Source organism: Oncorhynchus keta, chromosome 8 (genome assembly GCF_023373465.1).
Source record: "Oncorhynchus keta strain PuntledgeMale-10-30-2019 chromosome 8, Oket_V2, whole genome shotgun sequence".
In the NCBI taxonomy this organism is placed as follows: Eukaryota; Metazoa; Chordata; class Actinopteri; order Salmoniformes; family Salmonidae; genus Oncorhynchus; species Oncorhynchus keta.
Window position 1 is genome coordinate 27,144,498 of NC_068428.1, and position 18,458 is coordinate 27,162,955.

Consider the following 18,458-nt stretch of genomic DNA (forward strand, 5'->3'; position numbering starts at 1 on the left):
ATAAAGATTTACAGTGAACATTAGACTCAGACGTTCCAAAAGAATAAAGACATTACAAATGTCATATTATATATATATATACAGTGTTGTAACGATTTTCAAATGGTTAAAGTACAAAAGGGAAAATAAATAAACATAAATATGGGTTGTATTTACAATGGTGTTTGTTCTTCATTTGGCAGGAGGTTAGGAAGTGCAGCTCAGTTTCCACTTCCTTGCGGCCTTTCTCAATAGCAAGGCTGTGCTCACTGAGTCTGTACATAGTCAAAGCATTCCTTAAGTTTGTGTCAGTCACAGTGGTCAGGTATTCTTCCATTGTGTACTCTCTGTTTAAGGCCAAATAGCATCCTACTTTGCTCTGTTATTTTGTTAATTCCTTCCAATGTGTCAAGTAATTATCTTTTGTTTTCTCATGATTTGGTTGGGTGTAATTGTGTTGCTGTCCTGGGGCTCTGTGAAGTCTATTTGTGTTTGTGACCAGGACCAGCTTGCTTAGGGGACTCTTCTCCAAATTCATCACTCTGTAAGTGATTACTTTGTTATGGAAGGTTTGGGAATCATTTCCTTTTAGGTGGTAGTAGAATATAAACGCTCTTTTCTGGATTTTGATAATCAGACGATATTGGCCTAATTCTGCTCTGCATGCATTATTTATATGATTAATATTACTCAGTTCCTTTTGCTTTGATGCCTAATGATTGACTATTGCTCTGTAGACTGTGATTTTGCTGTGGTCTGATAGGGGTGTCAGTGGGCTGGCTGTGAACGCTCTGAGAGACTCTGGGTTGAGGTCAGTGATAAAGTAGTCTACAGAACGACTCAAATCAAATCAAATCAAATGTATTTATATAGCCCTTCGTACATCAGCTGATATCTCAAAGTGCTGTACAGAAACCCAGCCTAAAACCCCAAACAGCAAGCAATGCAGGTGTAGAAGCACGGTGGCTAGGAAAAACTCCCTAGAAAGGCCAAAACCTAGGAAGAAACCTAGAGAGGAACCAGGCTATGTGGGGTGGCCAGTCCTCTTCTGGCTGTGCTGGGTGGAGATTATAACAGAACATGACCAAGATGTTAAAATGTTTATAAATGACCAGCATGGTTGAATAATAATATGGCAGAACAGTTGAAACTGGAGCAGCAGCGCGGCCAGGTGACCTGTGGACAGCAAGGAGTCATCATGTTAGGTAGTCCTGGGGCATGGTCCTAGGGCTCAGGTCCTCCGAGAGAGCGAATGAAAGAGAGAATTAGAGAGAGCATATGTGGGGTGGCCAGTCCTCTTCTGGCTGTGCCGGGTGGAGATTATAACAGAACATGGCCAAGATGTTCAAATGTTCATAAATGACCAACATGGTCGAATAAGGCAGAACAGTTGAAACTGGAGCAGCAGCACGGCCTGGTGGACTGGGGACAGCAAGGAGTCATCATGTCAGGTAGTCCTGGGGCATGGTCCTAGGGCTTAGGTCCTCCGAGAGAGAGAAAGAAAGAGAGAAGGAGAGAATTAGAGAATGCACACTTAGATTCACACAGGACACCGAATAGGACAGGAGAAGTACTCCAGATATAACAAACTGACCCTAGCCCCCCGATACATAAACTACTGCAGCATAAATACTGGAGGCTGAGACAGGAGGGGTCATTAGACACTGTGGCCCCATCCGAGGACACCCCCGGACAGGGCCAAACAAGAAGGATTTAACTACTGCCAAGAGATGAGCTATATGTGTACCTATTACCTACCATAGGAGTCCCCTCAAAGCCTACCATTGACTATGTACATACCCAGTGAGCTGCAGGAGTTGTGACCTGTTTTTATTGGTTAAGTTGTCATAGTTGTGCCTAGGGGGCTTTTTGTCCGTTTCTGGCATTTAGGTCACCACAGACTAGTACATGTCCCTGGGCCTGGTATGATTTCCCCGTTCAGGATGGAAAAGCTGTCTTCATTAATTAAAGTATGGGAATTCTAGTGGGGGAAATTCAGTTGAAGTCGGAGGTTTACATACACCTTAGCCAAAGACATTTAAACTCAGTTTTTCACAACTCCTGACATTTAATCCTAGTAAAGATGCCCTGTCTTAGGCCAGTTAGGATCACAACTTCATTTTGAGAATGTGAAATGTCAGAATAATGTCAGAAAAAAATATTTATTTCAGCTTTTGTTCATTTCATCACATTCCCAGTGGGTCAGCAGTTTACATACACACAACTAGTATTTGGTAGCATTGGCTTTATATTGTTTAACTTGGATTAAACATCTCAGTTAGCCTTCCACAAGTTTCCCAAAATACAGTGGGGCAAAAAAGTACTTAGTCAGCCACCAATTGTGCAAGTTCTCCCACTTAAAAAGATGAGAGAGGCCTGTAATTTTCATCATATGTACACTTCCACTATGACAGACAAAATGAGAAAAAAAATCCAGAAAATCACATTGTACGATTTTTTATGAATTTATTTGCAAATTATGGTGGAAAATAATGTGATTTTCTGGATTTTATTTCCTCATTTTGTCTGTCATAGTTGAAGTGTACCTATGATGAAAATTACAGGCCTCTCTCGTCTTTTTAAGTGGGAGAACTTTTACAATTGATGGCTGAATAAATACTTTTTTTGCCCCGCTGTAAGTTGGGTGAATTTTAGCCCATTCCTCCTAACAGAGCTGGTGTAACTGAATCAGGTTTGTAGGCCTCCTTGCTCGCACATGCTTTTTCAGTTCTGCCTGTAATTTTCTATAGGATTGAGGTCAGGGCTTTGTGATGGCCACTCCAATACCTTAACTTTGTTGTCAATACCTTGATTTTGCCACAACTTTGAAAGTACGCTTGGTGTCATTGTTCATTGATGTCTTGAGATGTTGCTTCAATATATCCACAGAATTTTCCGTCCTCATGATGCCATTTATTTTGTGAAGTTCACCAGTCCCTTCTGCAGCAAAGCACCCCCACAACATGACGCTGCCACGCCTGTGCTTCACGGTTGAGATGGTGTTCTTCGACTTGCAGGCCTCCCCCTTTTTCCTCCAAACATAACAATGGTCATTATGGCCAAACAGTTCTATTTTTGTTTCATCAGACCAGAGGACATTTCTCAGACAAGTACGATCTTTGTCCCCATGTGCAGTTACAAACCATAGTCTGGCTTTTTTTATGCCGATTTTGGAGCATTGGCTTCTTCCTTGCTGAGTGGCCTTTCAGGCTATGTCAATATAGGACTCGTTTTAATGTGGATATAGATACTTTTGTACCTGTTTCCTCCATCTTCACATGGTCCTTTTCTGTTGTTCTTGGATTGATTTGCACTTTTCGCACCAAAGTACGTTCATCTCTAGGAGACAGAATGCATTTCCTACCTGAGCGGTATGACATCTACATGGTCCCATGGTGTTTACACTTGTGTACTATTGTTTGTACAGATGAACTTGGTACTTCAGGCATTTGGAAATTGCTCCCAAGGATGAACCAGACTTGTGGAGGTCTACAATTTTTTTTCCTGAGGTCTTGGTTGATTTATTTTGATTTTCCCATGATGTCAAGCAAAGAGGCACTGAGTTTGAAGGTAGGCCTTGAAATTCACCCACTGGTAGATCTTCAATTTACTCAAATAATGTCAATTAGCTTATCAGAAGCTTCTAAAGCCATGACAGCATTTTCTGGAATTCTACAAGCTGTTTAAAGGCACAGTCAACTTAGTGTATGTAAACTTCTGACCCACTAGAATTGTGGTACAGTGAATTATAATTAAAATAATCTGTCTGTAAACAATGTTCAGAAAAATGACTTGTGTCCTGCACAAAGTATATGTCCTAACCGACTTGCCAAATCTATAGTTGGTTAACAAGAAATATGTGGAGTGGTTGAAAAAAGAGTTTTAATGACTCCAACAGAAGTAAATGTAAACTTCTGACTTCAACTGTATGTTTGAGAGGGATGTCCTTTAGGGTCTGGGTGAAGGTGGGCACTGCTGCCTTGTATCGGTGGACCTGGTCATGAAGGCTGTTCAAGTCCAGGTTGGAGTGGTGGGTCAGGTAAACATTTGGTTTTGAGGCACAGTCATGGGAAATACTTGCGTATACCCGCTGTATGGTAGCAGGGAGTCTTTTTGTGATAGCAGGGTGGATAGTTAGGGAAAGTAGAACAAGCTTTTTCTATCACTCCCTTGAGTTCTTTGGCCACCCTTTCCTGCTGGGCTCTGAGGTCGTTTGTGCCTGTGTGTATTATTATGTGGCTAGGTGTCACGTCCTGACCTTAGTTCCTTCCATTTGGTTTGGTCAGGGCGTGAGTTGGAGTGGGAATTCTATGTTTCTTGTTCTGTGTGTTGTATTTCTATGTGTTTGGCCTGGTATGGTTCCCAATCAGAGGCAGCTGTCCATCGTTGTCTCTGATTGAGAACCATACTTTGGTAGCCTGTACCCACCTGTGTTTGTGGGTAGTTGCTTTCTGTTTCGTGTCGTTCACGCTCTTTGTTGTTTTTGTCATTCAGTGTTCAGTTTATTTCGTTAAATTTACTATGAACACTTACCACGCTGCGTGTTGGTCCGATGATTCCTATTCCTCATCATCAGACGAAGAGGAGTTGGTCCTCAGACAGACGGTCTAGGACGTGCTGGATGTTTGGACACCAGCTTTTAGACACACTGTGTTTGGGAAAACATTTTTTTTTTGTACATATTTCCCATTTGAGTCCATAAGGAGTACAATCTGTGTCTTGTGTATGTCCTCAGTGGGTGTGGAAGGGGGGGCTATCTGGGTGGCTGACACAGGGGGTGCTCAGAGGGGGTGAAATCCCCTGTGCTTGGGGTTCTTCATTTGTTTGTCCCGCTAGGATTTCGAGGCTATGGTCAGGCTTTGGGGTGGACTGTTTCGCTGTGGTGTCGAGACTTGTTGGGAGCTGAGGTGGGCTGTTCTGCTGGCTTCTCTGCGGGGGTGGCCACCTCTCTAGTGGGCTGTTCTCTGTCACACGCCATCCCCCTCACCCTCCTCCAGCAGTCTGATCCTCTCCTCTAGTGCTCTGTTCTTCTCCTGCTCATGCTTTTTATCATGTTAAAGTTGTCTCACCACAGTCCTAAGTGCAGATACAGTATGTCTCTCTCCACCTCCAGCTCTCCGGGTCTGGTTAAAGGGGTGTTGTTGTGCTGGACTGTTGTCTGGGTCTGTGCTGACTGGAGGGTAATCACCTGCTGTTCCAGCTCCACATGCTTTACCTCCAGCTGGGTAAATATATCCTTCATTTCAATGAGGGAGTAGTACTCTGTGCTGGGAGGGTTGACTTTCCGCTTGGGTTTGCTCATCTGCGGGGTTATATAATAAAGAGGTCTGGTCTGACCTGCTCGGGGTTGGGATATCTTTCTCAAGGGAGAGCTTCTCCTGTTGAGTTAAGTCTTTGATTAGGTTAAAGTCTGTGTGCTCAGTTTATAAAGGTCCTAAAGGCGTGTGTGTGTTTGTGTATGTGCCAGGCTGTAATGCCATTGACTAGTTGCCCTTCCAGATCCGTCAGTGTGGCTTCTAGTGTGTGTAGTTGGGCTCTCAGTGGATGTGTGTGTGTGTGTGTGTGTGTGTGTGTGTGTGTGTGTGTGTGTGTGTGTGTGTGTGTGTGTGTGTGTGTGTGTGTGTGTGTGTGTGTGTGTGTGTGTGTGTGTGTGTGTGTGTGTGTGTGTGTGTGTGTGTGTGTGTGTGTGTGTGTGTGTGTGTGTGTATGTGTGTGTGTGTATTAAGGTTGTTTGGGTGTATTAAGGTTGTTTGGGTGTATTAAGGTTGTTTGGGTGTATGATCATTAGGCATGTGGAAGTAGCAACCTAATGGGTTGGGGGGGGGGGGGGACTATATAAATAATTCACATCCTCTGTAATTCTCTGACTGAACACCACATTTCACTCCCACTTGAAATGAACAGCGAATTCCATTTGCTCGTAAATGATTTGTGTAGTATCTATGAAGGCCTTACAAACATTTGGAGTTGATGTAGAAAGCAGCCTCTTGTGCCAAAGGTTGCATGTTCAAATTCAGTGATATATTATTTTTTAGGAGATTTTTAGTTTAAGCCCGTCCCAAACCTTAACCCTTACCTTAGCCCTTCAGAGTTAATGCCTAACCTTGAGATTTCTGAGTTAATGCCTATAGTTAACTTCGAAATTTGACGTTTGGAACAACTTCGAAATTTGAGAAACATAGATTTATGTCTAATTCTGACGTGAGACTTTGTTGTAAAATGCACTATGAAGGCTTAATTAAGCCTTTATAGCTGTTGCTCATACAGAGTGAAACCCATAGTTTTTGGTGTCCAATTGGTAGTTACAGTCTTGTCTCATCACTGCAACTCCCATACGGGTGCGGGAGAGGCGAAGGTCAAGAGCTGTGCGTCCCCCAAAACACAACCGCACTGCTTCTTGACATGTTGCCCTCTTAACCCAGAAGCACCAATGTGTCAGAGGAAACGCTGTACACACGCCACAGGAGTCGCTAGCGTGCGACGGGACAAGGACATCCCTGCCGGCCAAACCCTCCCCTAACCCAGACAACGCCCCATGGGTTTCCCGGTCACGGCCGGCTGTGACAGAGCCTGGACTCGAACGCAGAATCTCTAGTGGCACAGCTAGCATTGTGATCAAGTGCCTTAGACCACTGCGCCACTTGGGAGGCCCTGAAACCCATATCTCTCTAAGCAGTCTGGTACGTGCTGAGACTCAGGGCTGTTACAGAATTGGAATTATCTCCCAACTTAAGTATTTTGGAGGCTTTTGTTTTAATCCAAAGCAATTAAATAAAAGTAAAAAATGTATATACATTGCCTTGCAAAATAATTCATACCCTTGGCATTTTTTCCTATTTTGTTGCATTACAACCTGTAATTTAAATGGATTTTTATTTGGATTTCATGTAATGGACATACACAAAAAGTGAAATAAAAATAAATAAAAAAGTGTTGCGTGCATATGTATTCACCCCCTTTGCTATGAAGCCCCTAAATAAGATCTGGTGCAACCAATTACCTTCACATAAGTCACATAATTAGTTAAAGTCTACCTGTGTGCAATCTAAGTGCCACATGATCTGTCACATGATCTCATATATACACCTGTTCTGAAAGGCCCAAGAGTCTGCAACACCACTATGCAAGGGGAATCACCAAGCAAGCGGCACCATGAAGACCAAGGAGCTCTCCAAACAGGTCAGGGACAAAGTTGTGGAGAAGTACAGATCAGGGTTGGGTTATAAAAACATATCCGAAACTTTGAACATCCCACGGAGCACCATTACATCCATGATTAAAAAATGGAAAGAATATGGCACCACAACAAACCTGCCAAGAGAGGGCCGCCCAGCAAAACTCATGAACCAGGCCAGGAGGGTGTTAATCAAAGAGGCAACAAAGAGACCAAAGATAACCCTGAAGGAGCTGCAAATATCCACAGCGGATATTGGAGTATCTGTCCATAGGACCATTTTAAGCCGTACACTCCACAGAGCTGGACTTTACGGAAGAGTGGCCAGAAAAAAAGCCTGTACTTAAAGAAAATAATAATAAAACACTTTTTGCGTTTGCAAGAAGGCATGTGGGAGTCTCCCCAAACATATGGAAGAAGGTACTCTGGTCAGATGAGACTAAAATTGAGCTTTTTGGCCATCAAGGAAAATGCTATGTCTGGCGCAAACCCAACACCTCTCATCACTGCCAGAACCTCATCCCCACAGTAAAACATGGTGGTGGCAGCATCATGCTGTGGGGATGTTTTTCATCGGCAGGGACTGGGAAACTGGTCAGAATTGAAGGAATGCTGGATGGCGCTAAATACAGGGAAATTCTTGAGGGAAATCTGTTTCAGTCTTCCAGAGATTTGAGACTGGGACGGAGGTTCACCTTCCAGCAGGACAATGGCCCTAAGCATACTGTTAAAGCAACACTCGAGTGGTTTAACCTGTTGCGACGAGCCATCCCGGACCCGGGATCGTGAATACAGCCTCAAGCTCATTACCATAACGCAACGTTAACTATTCATGAAAATTGCAAATGAAATGAAATCAATATGCTAGCTCTCAAGCTTAGATTTTTGTTAACAACACTGTCATCTCAGATTTTCAAAATATGCTTCTCAACCATAGCAAAACAAGCATTTGTGTAACAGTATTGATAGCTAGCGTAGCATTTAGCGTAGCATTTAGCGTTAGCATTCAGCAGGCAACATTTTCACAAAAAACAGAAAAGCATTCAAATAAAATAATTTACCTTTGAAGAACTTCGGATGTTTTCAATGAGGAGACTCTCAGTTAGATAGCAAATGTTCAGTTTTTCCTGAAAGATTATTTGTTTAGGACAAATCGCTCCGTTTTCTGCGTCACGTTTAGCTACGAAAAAAACCTGTATCCAGGATTGTGTAAATCTATCCGCAAGCTCATTAGCATAACGCAACCTTAGCTATTCATGAAAATCGCAAATGAAATGAAATAAATCTATTTGCTCTCAAGCTTAGCCTTTTGTTAACAACACTGTCATCTCAGATTTTCAAAAATATGCTTCTCAACCATAGCAAAACAAGCATTTGTGTAACAGTATTGATAGCCTAGCATAGGATTATGCCTGACATTCAGCATGCAACATTTTCACAAAAAACAGAAAAGCATTCAAATAAAATCATTTTCCTTTAAAGAACTTCAGATGTTTTCAGTGAGGAGACTCTCAGTTAGATAGCAAATGTTCAGTTTTTACAAAAATATTATTTGTTTAGGACAAATCGCTCCGTTTTCTGCGTCACGTTTGGGTAAGAAAAAAAACGAAAATTAAGTTAATTAACTCCATAATATCGACAGAAACATGGCAAACCGATATTTAGAATCAATCCTCAAGGTGTTTTCACATATCTATCGACGATAAATCCATCGTGGCAGTTGACTTTCTCTTCTGAAGAAATGGAACGCGCATGGACCTAAAGATGACCCAATAATTTAGACACAGGACACCGGGCGGACACCTGGTAAATGTAGTCTCTTATGGTCAATCTTCCAATGATATGCCTACAAATATGTCACAATGCTGCAGACACCTTGGAGAAACGACACAAAGGGCAGGCTCATTCCTGGCGCATTCACAGCCATATAAGGAGACATTGGAACACAGCGCCTTCAGAATCTGGGGCATTTCCTGTATGAAACTTCATCTTGGTTTCGCCTGTAGCATTAGTTCTGGGGCACTCACCGATAATATCTTTGCAGTTTTGGAAACATGCATAGTCGAGCATCTTTTCGTGACAAAATATCTTGTTTAAAACAGGAACGTTTTTTATCCAAAAATTAAAAGAGCACCCCCTATCTCGAAGAAGTTAAGGGGAAACGTTTAAATGTCTGGAAATGTCCTAGTCACAGCCCAGACCTCAATCAAATTTAGAATCTGTGGTATGACTTAAAATTGCTGTACATCAGTGGAACCCATCCAACTTGAAGGAGCTGGAGCAGTTTTGCCTTGAAGAATGGAAAAATCCCAGTGGCTTGATGTGCCAAGCTTATACAGACATACCCTAAGAGACTTGCAGCTGTAATTGCTGCAAAAGGTGGCTCTACAAAGTATTGAGGGGGAGTGAATACTTATGCACGCTCAAGTTTTCTGTTTTTTGGTTTTCTTTCTTGTTTGTTTCACAATAATAAATAATAAAAAATCTTCAAAGTGATAGGCTTGTTGTGTAAATCAAATGATACAACCCCCCCCCCCCAAAAAAAAAAATCTATTTTAATTCCAGGTTGTAAGGCAATAAAATAGGAAAAATGCCAAGGGGGTGAATACTTTCGCAAGCCACTGTATATTTCTGGAAACTTTGCTTATAGACAGAAAGTTAAAAACCTAAAGTTAGTGTGCTATGGGAATAAATCACTGAAGTTTTCTTAGACACTTAGTTAAAATAGCTTTTTTTGGGAACAGCGAAAGCAGCTAATGAGAAAACCATATGGATATAAATGTTTGGTGTTGGTATGTTGGGGAGGGTTGAATGCAACTCAACTTCACAAATTCCTCGCTGGCCAAAGGTTGGTGTGGTGTGTATATATATATCTCTCTCAGTAGCTCTGTAGCTGAGATTTAATAGTAGCCGATTACTCATAGTCTGCCAGTCTTTACTGATTAGTTGCTGTAGCGGGTTGCGACAATGACACACTATCCCTGCCTGTCAGAGCCAATCTCCATCACTCTGCCCACACACACACATTCGTGTGCGCGTATACACAAACACACACACACAAACACAGCCACTTGCCTACACACCATGCAGGCAGAGGGAGAAGAGACAGGAGCCAGATACGAAAGACTGAAATAGACAGAAAGACTTATGGTGGATGGTAGAAACATACTGTATGGGATTATGAGATAGTCAACAAGAAGGTGGAGAGAGAGAGAGAACATAGAGGGGAGGAAGAGGAAGATGGTGCAAGCTGTGTGAGGACAACACTATCACACTGATTCAATGTAACCCACCAAAACCCACTGTTAAAGAGGTTAAAGAGATTAAGGCTCATTCTATGTGCAGTGCACTGTCCATTTCTGTCTGTCTTTCTGAGATTCTCTGTGACCTATCAAACAGACTATACCAATGTTTCTAGCTAAGACACAGCCCTGCATCATGACCTGCTGGGGGAGGATCTATAGCCTTGATCAACTAATGGGTTCTAACCCACTATCCCACTATAGTTTGGTTGTTTATGGTTTTTGTGATTTTGTTGTTCCAGAGTCATTGGAACCTTCCGGATGGTTCTACAGAAGGTGGCGGAGGAGGGGCAGCTGGAGGTGACAGACACACTCATCGATGACAACAACACCGCCATACGGGTAAGCCCCAGCACTGGTTCCAGATCAGTCTACAGGTCTTCAACCATAAGAGTGGGAATCCTCCATACTGGTCTATGGACAGCACACATGTATTTACAGTATATACCGCAGACACACAGATAAACAGATATGTATTTTATGGAGCTCAGATGAGTACTGATCCAATAGCCATATATTCAGAGAACAGTGTTTAAGGGAATGAAAAAGAGAGTAAGCTAGAGGGAGCAAGGGATGGAGAGATCAAGGGAGATATAGAAAGGGGGGATAGAGAAACGACTATAAAGAGTGTGAGAGCTCATCTGTATAAATTACCCCAGGGCTTAGGAGAATGGTGTTAGTGGAGCTGTGAATGCTGACTCTGTTATTCAGATGATATCACACATAGTAACCAGAATGACCTGGGGGGTACTCACACTCATTATACCTGTTGGCTGTCGAAAGGTTGGTTATGAAATTATTACATCTGAGCTCCTAGAGTGTGCGGCTCTCCACACACACACACACACACACACACACACACACACACACACACACACACACACACACACACACACACACACACACACACACACACACACACACACACACACACACACACACACACACACACACACACACACACACACACACACACACACCTCTCAGCCCCTCTGCACCCCTCTCTGTCCCTGATGAGGGAGAGAGGAGGAAAACATCCGGCAGACTCTCACCTGAGTTCTAACTAAGCAGAAGTGCACTGAAAGATCCAGGGTTACCATAGTAACACCTTTAACTTTACTGGCTCTGCAGTGATTTACTGGCTCCCGGGGGGTCGCAGGGCAGAGAGAGCGAGATAGGGAGAGAGAGGTGGAAAGGGGAACATTGTTTGTTTATTTCCCTCCTCAGTCTTTGTCAGTGAAATAAATGGCTTGGTTTGTAGTAAAGGCAGTTGCTGTCAAAAAAAATCCAATGCCACAGTTCCTTGTCGTGTATTCACTTGCTGAGAAATCTGTGTGTTTCTATTTTGTTTTGACTAATTCATTGGTCGGCTATTCCATTCCAGACTAGTGTTACCGTAGACATCAAGTACACGACCATGGATGGGACAGTGGGGGTGTGGAGCGATGGGGAATTCCTGGACGTTCCGGGCGACCCAGAGGGAACGTTCCAGTTTGAGACAGACAGCCTGCTTTCCGGACACAGCCATGGATCAGGATCAGGAGTGTCTCCTGGACGATCCATCCACGGAATTCCCACTTTCAGGAAGTGAGTCGACAACCCCATTAATATACAGTGCCTTGCGAAAGTATTCGGCCCCCTTGAACTTTGCGACCTTTTGCCACATTTCTGGCTTCAAACATAAAGATATAAAACTGTATTTTTTTGTGAAGAATCAACAACAAGTGGGACACAATCATGAAGTGGAACGACATTTATTGGATATTTCAAACTTTTTTAACAAATCAAAAACTGAAAAATTGGGCGTGCAAAATTATTCAGCCCCTTTACTTTCAGTGCAGCAAACTCTCTCCAGAGGTTCAGTGAGGATCTCTGAATGATCCAATGTTGACCTAAATGACTAATGATGATAAATACAATCCACCTGTGTGTAATCAAGTCTCTGTATAAATGCACCTGCACTGTGATAGACTCAGAGGTCCGTTAAAAGCGCAGAGAGCATCATGAAGAACAAGGAACACACCAGGCAGGTCCGAGATACTGTTGTGAAGAAGTTTAAAGCCGGATTTGGATACAAAAAGATTTCCCAAGCTTTAAACATCCCAAGGAGCACTGTGCAAGCGATAATATTGAAATGGAAGGAGTATCAGACCACTGCAAATCTACCAAGACCTGGCCGTCCCTCTAAACTTTCAGCTCATACAAGGAGAAGACTGATCAGAGATGCAGCCAAGAGGCCCATGATCACTCTGGATGAACTGCAGAGATCTACAGCTGAGGTGAGAGACTCTGTCCATAGGACAACAATCAGTCGTATATTGCACAAATCTGTCCTTTATGGAAGAGTGGCAAGAAGAAAGCCATTTCTTAAAGATATCCATAAAAAGTGTAGTTTAAAGTTTGCCACAAGCCACCTGGGAGACACACCAAACATGTGGAAGAAGGTGCTCTGGTCAGATGAAACCAAAATTGAACTTTTTGGCAACAATGCAAAACGTTATGTTTGGCGTAAAGCAACACAGCTCATCACCCTGAACACACCATCCCCACTGTCAAACATGGTGGTGGCAGCATCATGGTTTGGGCCTGCTTTTCTTCAGCAGGGACAGGGAAGATGGTTAAAATTGATGGGAAGATGGATGGAGCCAAATACAGGACCATTCTGGAAGAAAACCTGATGGAGTCTGCAAAAGACCTGAGACTGGGACGGAGATTTGTCTTCCAACAAGACAATGATCCAAAACATAAAGCAAAATCTACAATGGCATGGTTCAAAAATAAACATATCCAGGTGTTAGAATGGCCAAGTCAAAGTCCAGACCTGAATCCAATCGAGAATCTGTGGAAATAACTGAAAACTGCTGTTCACAAATGCTCTCCATCCAACCTCACTGAGCTCGAGTTGTTTTGCAAGGAGGAATGGGAAAAAATGTCAGTCTCTCGATGTGCAAAACTGATAGAGACATACCCCAAGCGACTTACAGCTGTAATCGCAGCAAAAGGTGGCGCTACAAAGTATTAACTTAAGGGGGCTGAATAATTTTGCACGCCCAATTTTTCAGTTTTTGATTTGTTAAAAAAGTTTGAAATATCCAATAAATGTCGTTCCACTTCATGATTGTGTCCCACTTGTTGTTGATTCTTCACAAAAAAAATACAGTTTTATATCTTTATGTTTGAAGCCTGAAATGTGGCAAAAGGTCGCAAAGTTCAAGGGGGCCGAATACTTTCGCACGGCACTGTAGCTGAAACATGTTCTTATTTTTATTTCACCTTTATTTAACCAGGTAGGCTAGTTGAGAACAAGTTCTCATTTACAACTGCATCCTGGCCAAGATAAAGCAAAGCAGTTATTTGTACCCATTTGGGTAATTTTGTGACGCAGTTGCGTTCGGCTGTTTTCCTCTGCCTGAATAAAGTGTGCCTGTTCACTTATCTCTGCTCTCCTGCACCTGACTTCCTTCGACCAGTTGCGCACACTCTGACATGTCTACATTAGGTTCCACACTTTACAGTGCAAAACCCAAGCCATGAGGTCGAAGAAATTGTCAGTCGAGCTCCGAGACAGGATTGTGTTGAGGCCACAGATCAGGTGAAGGGTATAACAAATTCCTGCAGCATTGAAGGTCCCCAAGAACTCAGTGGCCTCCATCATTCTTAAATGGAAGAAGTTTGGAACCATCAAGACTCTTTCTGGAGCTGGCTGCCCAGCCAAACTGAGCAATCAGGGGAGAAGGGCCTTGGTCAGGGAGGTGACCAAGAACCCGATGGGCACTCTGACAGAGCTCTAGAGTTCATCTGTGGAGATAGGAGAACCATCTCTGCAGCAGTTCATCATTCAGGCCTTTATGATAGAGTTGCGAGATGGAAGCCACTCCTCAGTAAAAGGCACACGACAGCCCGCTTGGGACCTGAAGAATCTCAGACCATGAGAATCAAGCTTCTCTGGTCTGATGAAACCAAGATTGAACTATTTGGCTGGAATGCCAAGAAACACGTCTGGAGTAAATCTAGCACCATCCCTACGGTAAAGCATAGTGGTGGCAGCATCATGCTGTGGGGATGTTTTTCAGCAGCAGGGACTGGGAGACTGGTCAAGATCGAGGCAAAGATGAGCGGAGAAAAGAACAGAGAGATCCTTGATGAAAACCCTCTCCAGAGCGCTCAGGACCTCAGACTGGGGTGAAGGTTCACCTTCCAACAGGACAATGACCCTAAGCACATGGCCAAGATAATGCAGAAATGGCTTAGGGACAAGTCTCTGAATGTCCTTGAATGGCATAGCCAGACCCGGACTTGAACCCGATCAAACATCTCTGGAGAGACCTGAAAATAGCTGTGCAGCAACGCTCCACATCCAACCTGACAGAGATTGAGAGGATCTGCAGAGAAGAATGGGAGAAACTCTCCAAATACAAGTGTGGCAAGCTTGTAGCGTCATACCCAAGAAGACTTATTGCTGTAATCACTGCCAAAGGTGCTTCAACAAAGTACTGAGTGAAGGGTCTGAATACTTCTGTAAATGTGATATTTCAGTTTTCTATGTTTAATAAATTAGCTACAATTCTGAAGACCTTTTTTTGCTTTGACAATATGAGGTATTGTGTGTAAATTATTGAGGATAAAAAAAACAATTTAATCAATATTAGAATAAGGCTGTAACGTAACAAAATGTGAAAAAAGTCAAGGGGTCTGAATACTTTTCAAAGGCACTGTATATCATGGCATTGTTGAATACTGTTGAAGGAAATTCTAGAGCATGCATTATTTCCCTATAATGCACGGTATATCAGCACGGTATAATTCAATTTCTAGCGGCAAATGTGTTCAATTATAACCATGGTATAAAACGGATAATCAAATAAAATGCAACTCCATGGAAGGTTATAGTTCCCCTCTCCTTGGAACACACCTTCCGCGTCATTCATTATTTTCCATTGAGCTCATAGCCCTTCAATGATTATTCCTATCATGTAAACAGTGCCAGTGGTGTATTTGATCTATTTGGTCTGTGCATGTACAAGCCTCCCTCTTATGAGGGAAGTTCCTTCGGAAGACCTGAAAGTATGCATTTTAGAAATGTTTTTCACATACAAACTTTGTATGCCTGAATCTTATAGCCTTTGCAAAAATAACACGGTCGCTGTGGTAGAACATTTGCTTTGATTAGCGATTATCTACAATTATCAATCGTCTCATCAGGTTGCCTGATTTCAGAGGGTGTTTATGTAAACAGGATTATTTGGGAAATCGTTTTTCTTTCAAAGCATGTAAAGGTTTTAAACTAACTATTATATTAATCTGACTATCCACCATAATTGTATTCTTGTGTGCATGTAACCGTACTCAATGTGGTGTGTTATTGTGTTTTCTGTTGAATAGTGTGTAGGCTAAGACGGTGTAGATAGCATTTATTTTCCTGTTGGGTGGTTTGCCTGGCTAGGTTCCCTAACCCATTATCATAACACGTGTTAAGTGTTTGTGTGTGCGTGCGTGTGTCTATATGTGTGCGTGCATGTGTGTGTGTATGTGTGTGTGTGTGTGCGTGCATGCGTGCGTGTGTGTGTGTGTGTGTGTGTGAGTGTATCTGTGTGTGGTTGGGACCATACATCAGCCACTGTATTTGGATGCATTAGAGTGAGTCTCTCACCATGAGAATCGCCATCCTCCTGACTAGACAGTTTGTAGTGGGAGTCAACTGGGCATTACAATGGAATGGGGCTCTGTCTGTGAATCCTCATGAAAATCTATTGAACTGACACATACAGTTATCATCTCCTAGAGTTTAGATGTACTGATTTAGTGGGTTTTATTGGACGGAACAGAGTTTTTATAGTGCGTCCCCATAGAGCTGATCTGTGGTTTATGAGACCTGTAAAAAATGACGCAGGCTGAGGAGAAAAGGGAAAGGGGGATGCCTCGTCAGTCAACTGAAATGTGTCTTCCTCATTTAACGTCCTACAGGATCGGTGCCCCCCCTCTCCCCCCGCGGGACATTGAGCTAACCTATGCTAATGTCATTAGCATGACGTTGTAAGTAACAAACAAAAAAATCCAGGACATAAACATATCTGATATGGGCAGAAAGTTAAATTCTTGTTAATCCAACTGTACTGTCCAATTTACAGTGGCTATTACAGTGAAATAATACCATGCTATTGTTTGAGGAGAGTGCACAATTATGAACTTGAAAATGTATTAATAAATCAATTAAGCACATTTGGGCAGTCTTAATACAAAATTTTGAACAGATATGTAATTGTTCATTGGATCAGTCTAAAGCGTGGCACACACACGGCTGCCATCTAGTGGCCAAAATCGAAATTGCTCCTGGGCTGTAAAAATACATTCCGGCCTTTCTTTTGCACACTCACTCACTCACTCACTCACTCACTCACTCACTCACTCACTCACTCACTCACTCACTCACACACACACACACACACACACACACACACACACACACACACACACACACACACACACACACACACACACACACACACACACACACACATACCTCTGTCCTTGGTGCTAGACGAGGGCACCTGTCATCTCCTAACTACCGAGGCAACAAAGAGCTAGTCCTGTCAGTGGTACAGTACAGTACAGTAGCACAGAGGAGAGCTGAGATTTTGTGTGAGAGAGAAGCCCAGTGAACCCACACAGAGTGATGACATACTGATGGAAAACACACACTACAGTACTGGAGGAACAATGATGACCTCATGGAACCAAAATCAAATCAAATCAAATCAAATTGTATTTATATAGCCCTTCGTACATCAGCTGATATCTCAAAGTGCTGTACAGAAACCCAGCCTAATACAATGGCATTGAGGCCATTGTATTAACCTGTCTGGGTTGGTGCTTCTTACAGGGAGGAGAATGAGGAGGAGGACAAAAACAGTGTGAACTCAAGGTACCATATGCTGTTTGGGTTGCAGTGTCTCTTCTCTTTGGGTTGCAGCAGTGCCGTCTTGCATGTTTGAGTGTGCGCGTGTTCATGAGAGAGTGTTTTTTTCAGAGACATGGGAGTAGGACACACACACGCACACTAGTACCTTGGAATCAAAGCAATTAATTTGTCCCTGAGACCTCATCGTCTGTCACCCTAAGGCATTATTACATCATAAACTTAATTTATTATCATCTCACGTTCTATGTATGATGACATTTCACCATGATGAAACAGAAGTCATTCCATACCGGCCCTTAAATCTAAATCAATGTCACACCAGAAGGGTCTTTCTATTTCATGTAGAATAATTACAATCACAGGGCTTATTATGTTTTATGATTATGCAATTGCTAAGGGCTAGATGTCCACGGTAAGCGGTCGTGGAATCTGGTGTGCGTGATATTCATTAAGATGGTTTTATTACCAGGCTAGGATATGGAACTGTATTAATATGGTTGTATTGCCAGGCTAGCATATGGAACTGTATTAAGATGGTTTTATTGCCAGGCTAGCATATGGAACTGTATTAAGATGGTTTTATTGCCAGGCTAGGATATGGAACTGTATTAAGATGGTTTTATTACCAGGCTAGGATATGGAACTGTATTAAGATGGTTTTATTACCAGGCTAGCATATGGAACTGTATTAAGATGGTTTTATTGCCAGGCTAGGATATGGAACTGTATTACGATGGTTGTATTGCCAGGCTAGGATATGGAACTGTATTAAGATGGTTTTATTACCGGGCTAGCATATGGAACTGTATTAAGATGGTTTTATTACCAGGCTAGCATATGGAACTGTATTAAGATGGTTTTATTACCAGGCTAGCATATGGAACTGTATTAAGATGGTTTTATTACCAGACTAGCATATGGAACTGTATTAAGATGGTTTTATTACCAGGCTAGCATATGGAACTGTATTAAGATGGTTTTATTACCAGGCTAGCATATGGAACTGTATTAAGATGGTTTTATTACCAGGCTAGGATATGGAACTGTATTAAGATGGTTTTATTACCAGGCTAGCATATGGAAC

At 42.5% G+C, this 18,458-nt stretch overlaps 1 protein-coding gene across 9 annotated transcripts in view; it reads left to right on the top strand.

Moving 5' to 3' along the window:
* The window catches only part of LOC118386621 (otoferlin-like), a 154,229-nt gene that overhangs the window by 47,847 nt on the left and 87,924 nt on the right, over nt 1-18,458 (top strand). For all 9 annotated transcript variants that reach the window (XM_052523929.1, XM_052523928.1, XM_052523934.1 and 6 more), the window contains exons 4-5: nt 10,698-10,797; nt 11,840-12,042. In XM_052523929.1, the coding sequence (XP_052379889.1) occupies nt 10,698-10,797; nt 11,840-12,042 (303 nt within the window). The remainder of the gene's footprint in view (nt 1-10,697; nt 10,798-11,839; nt 12,043-18,458) is intronic.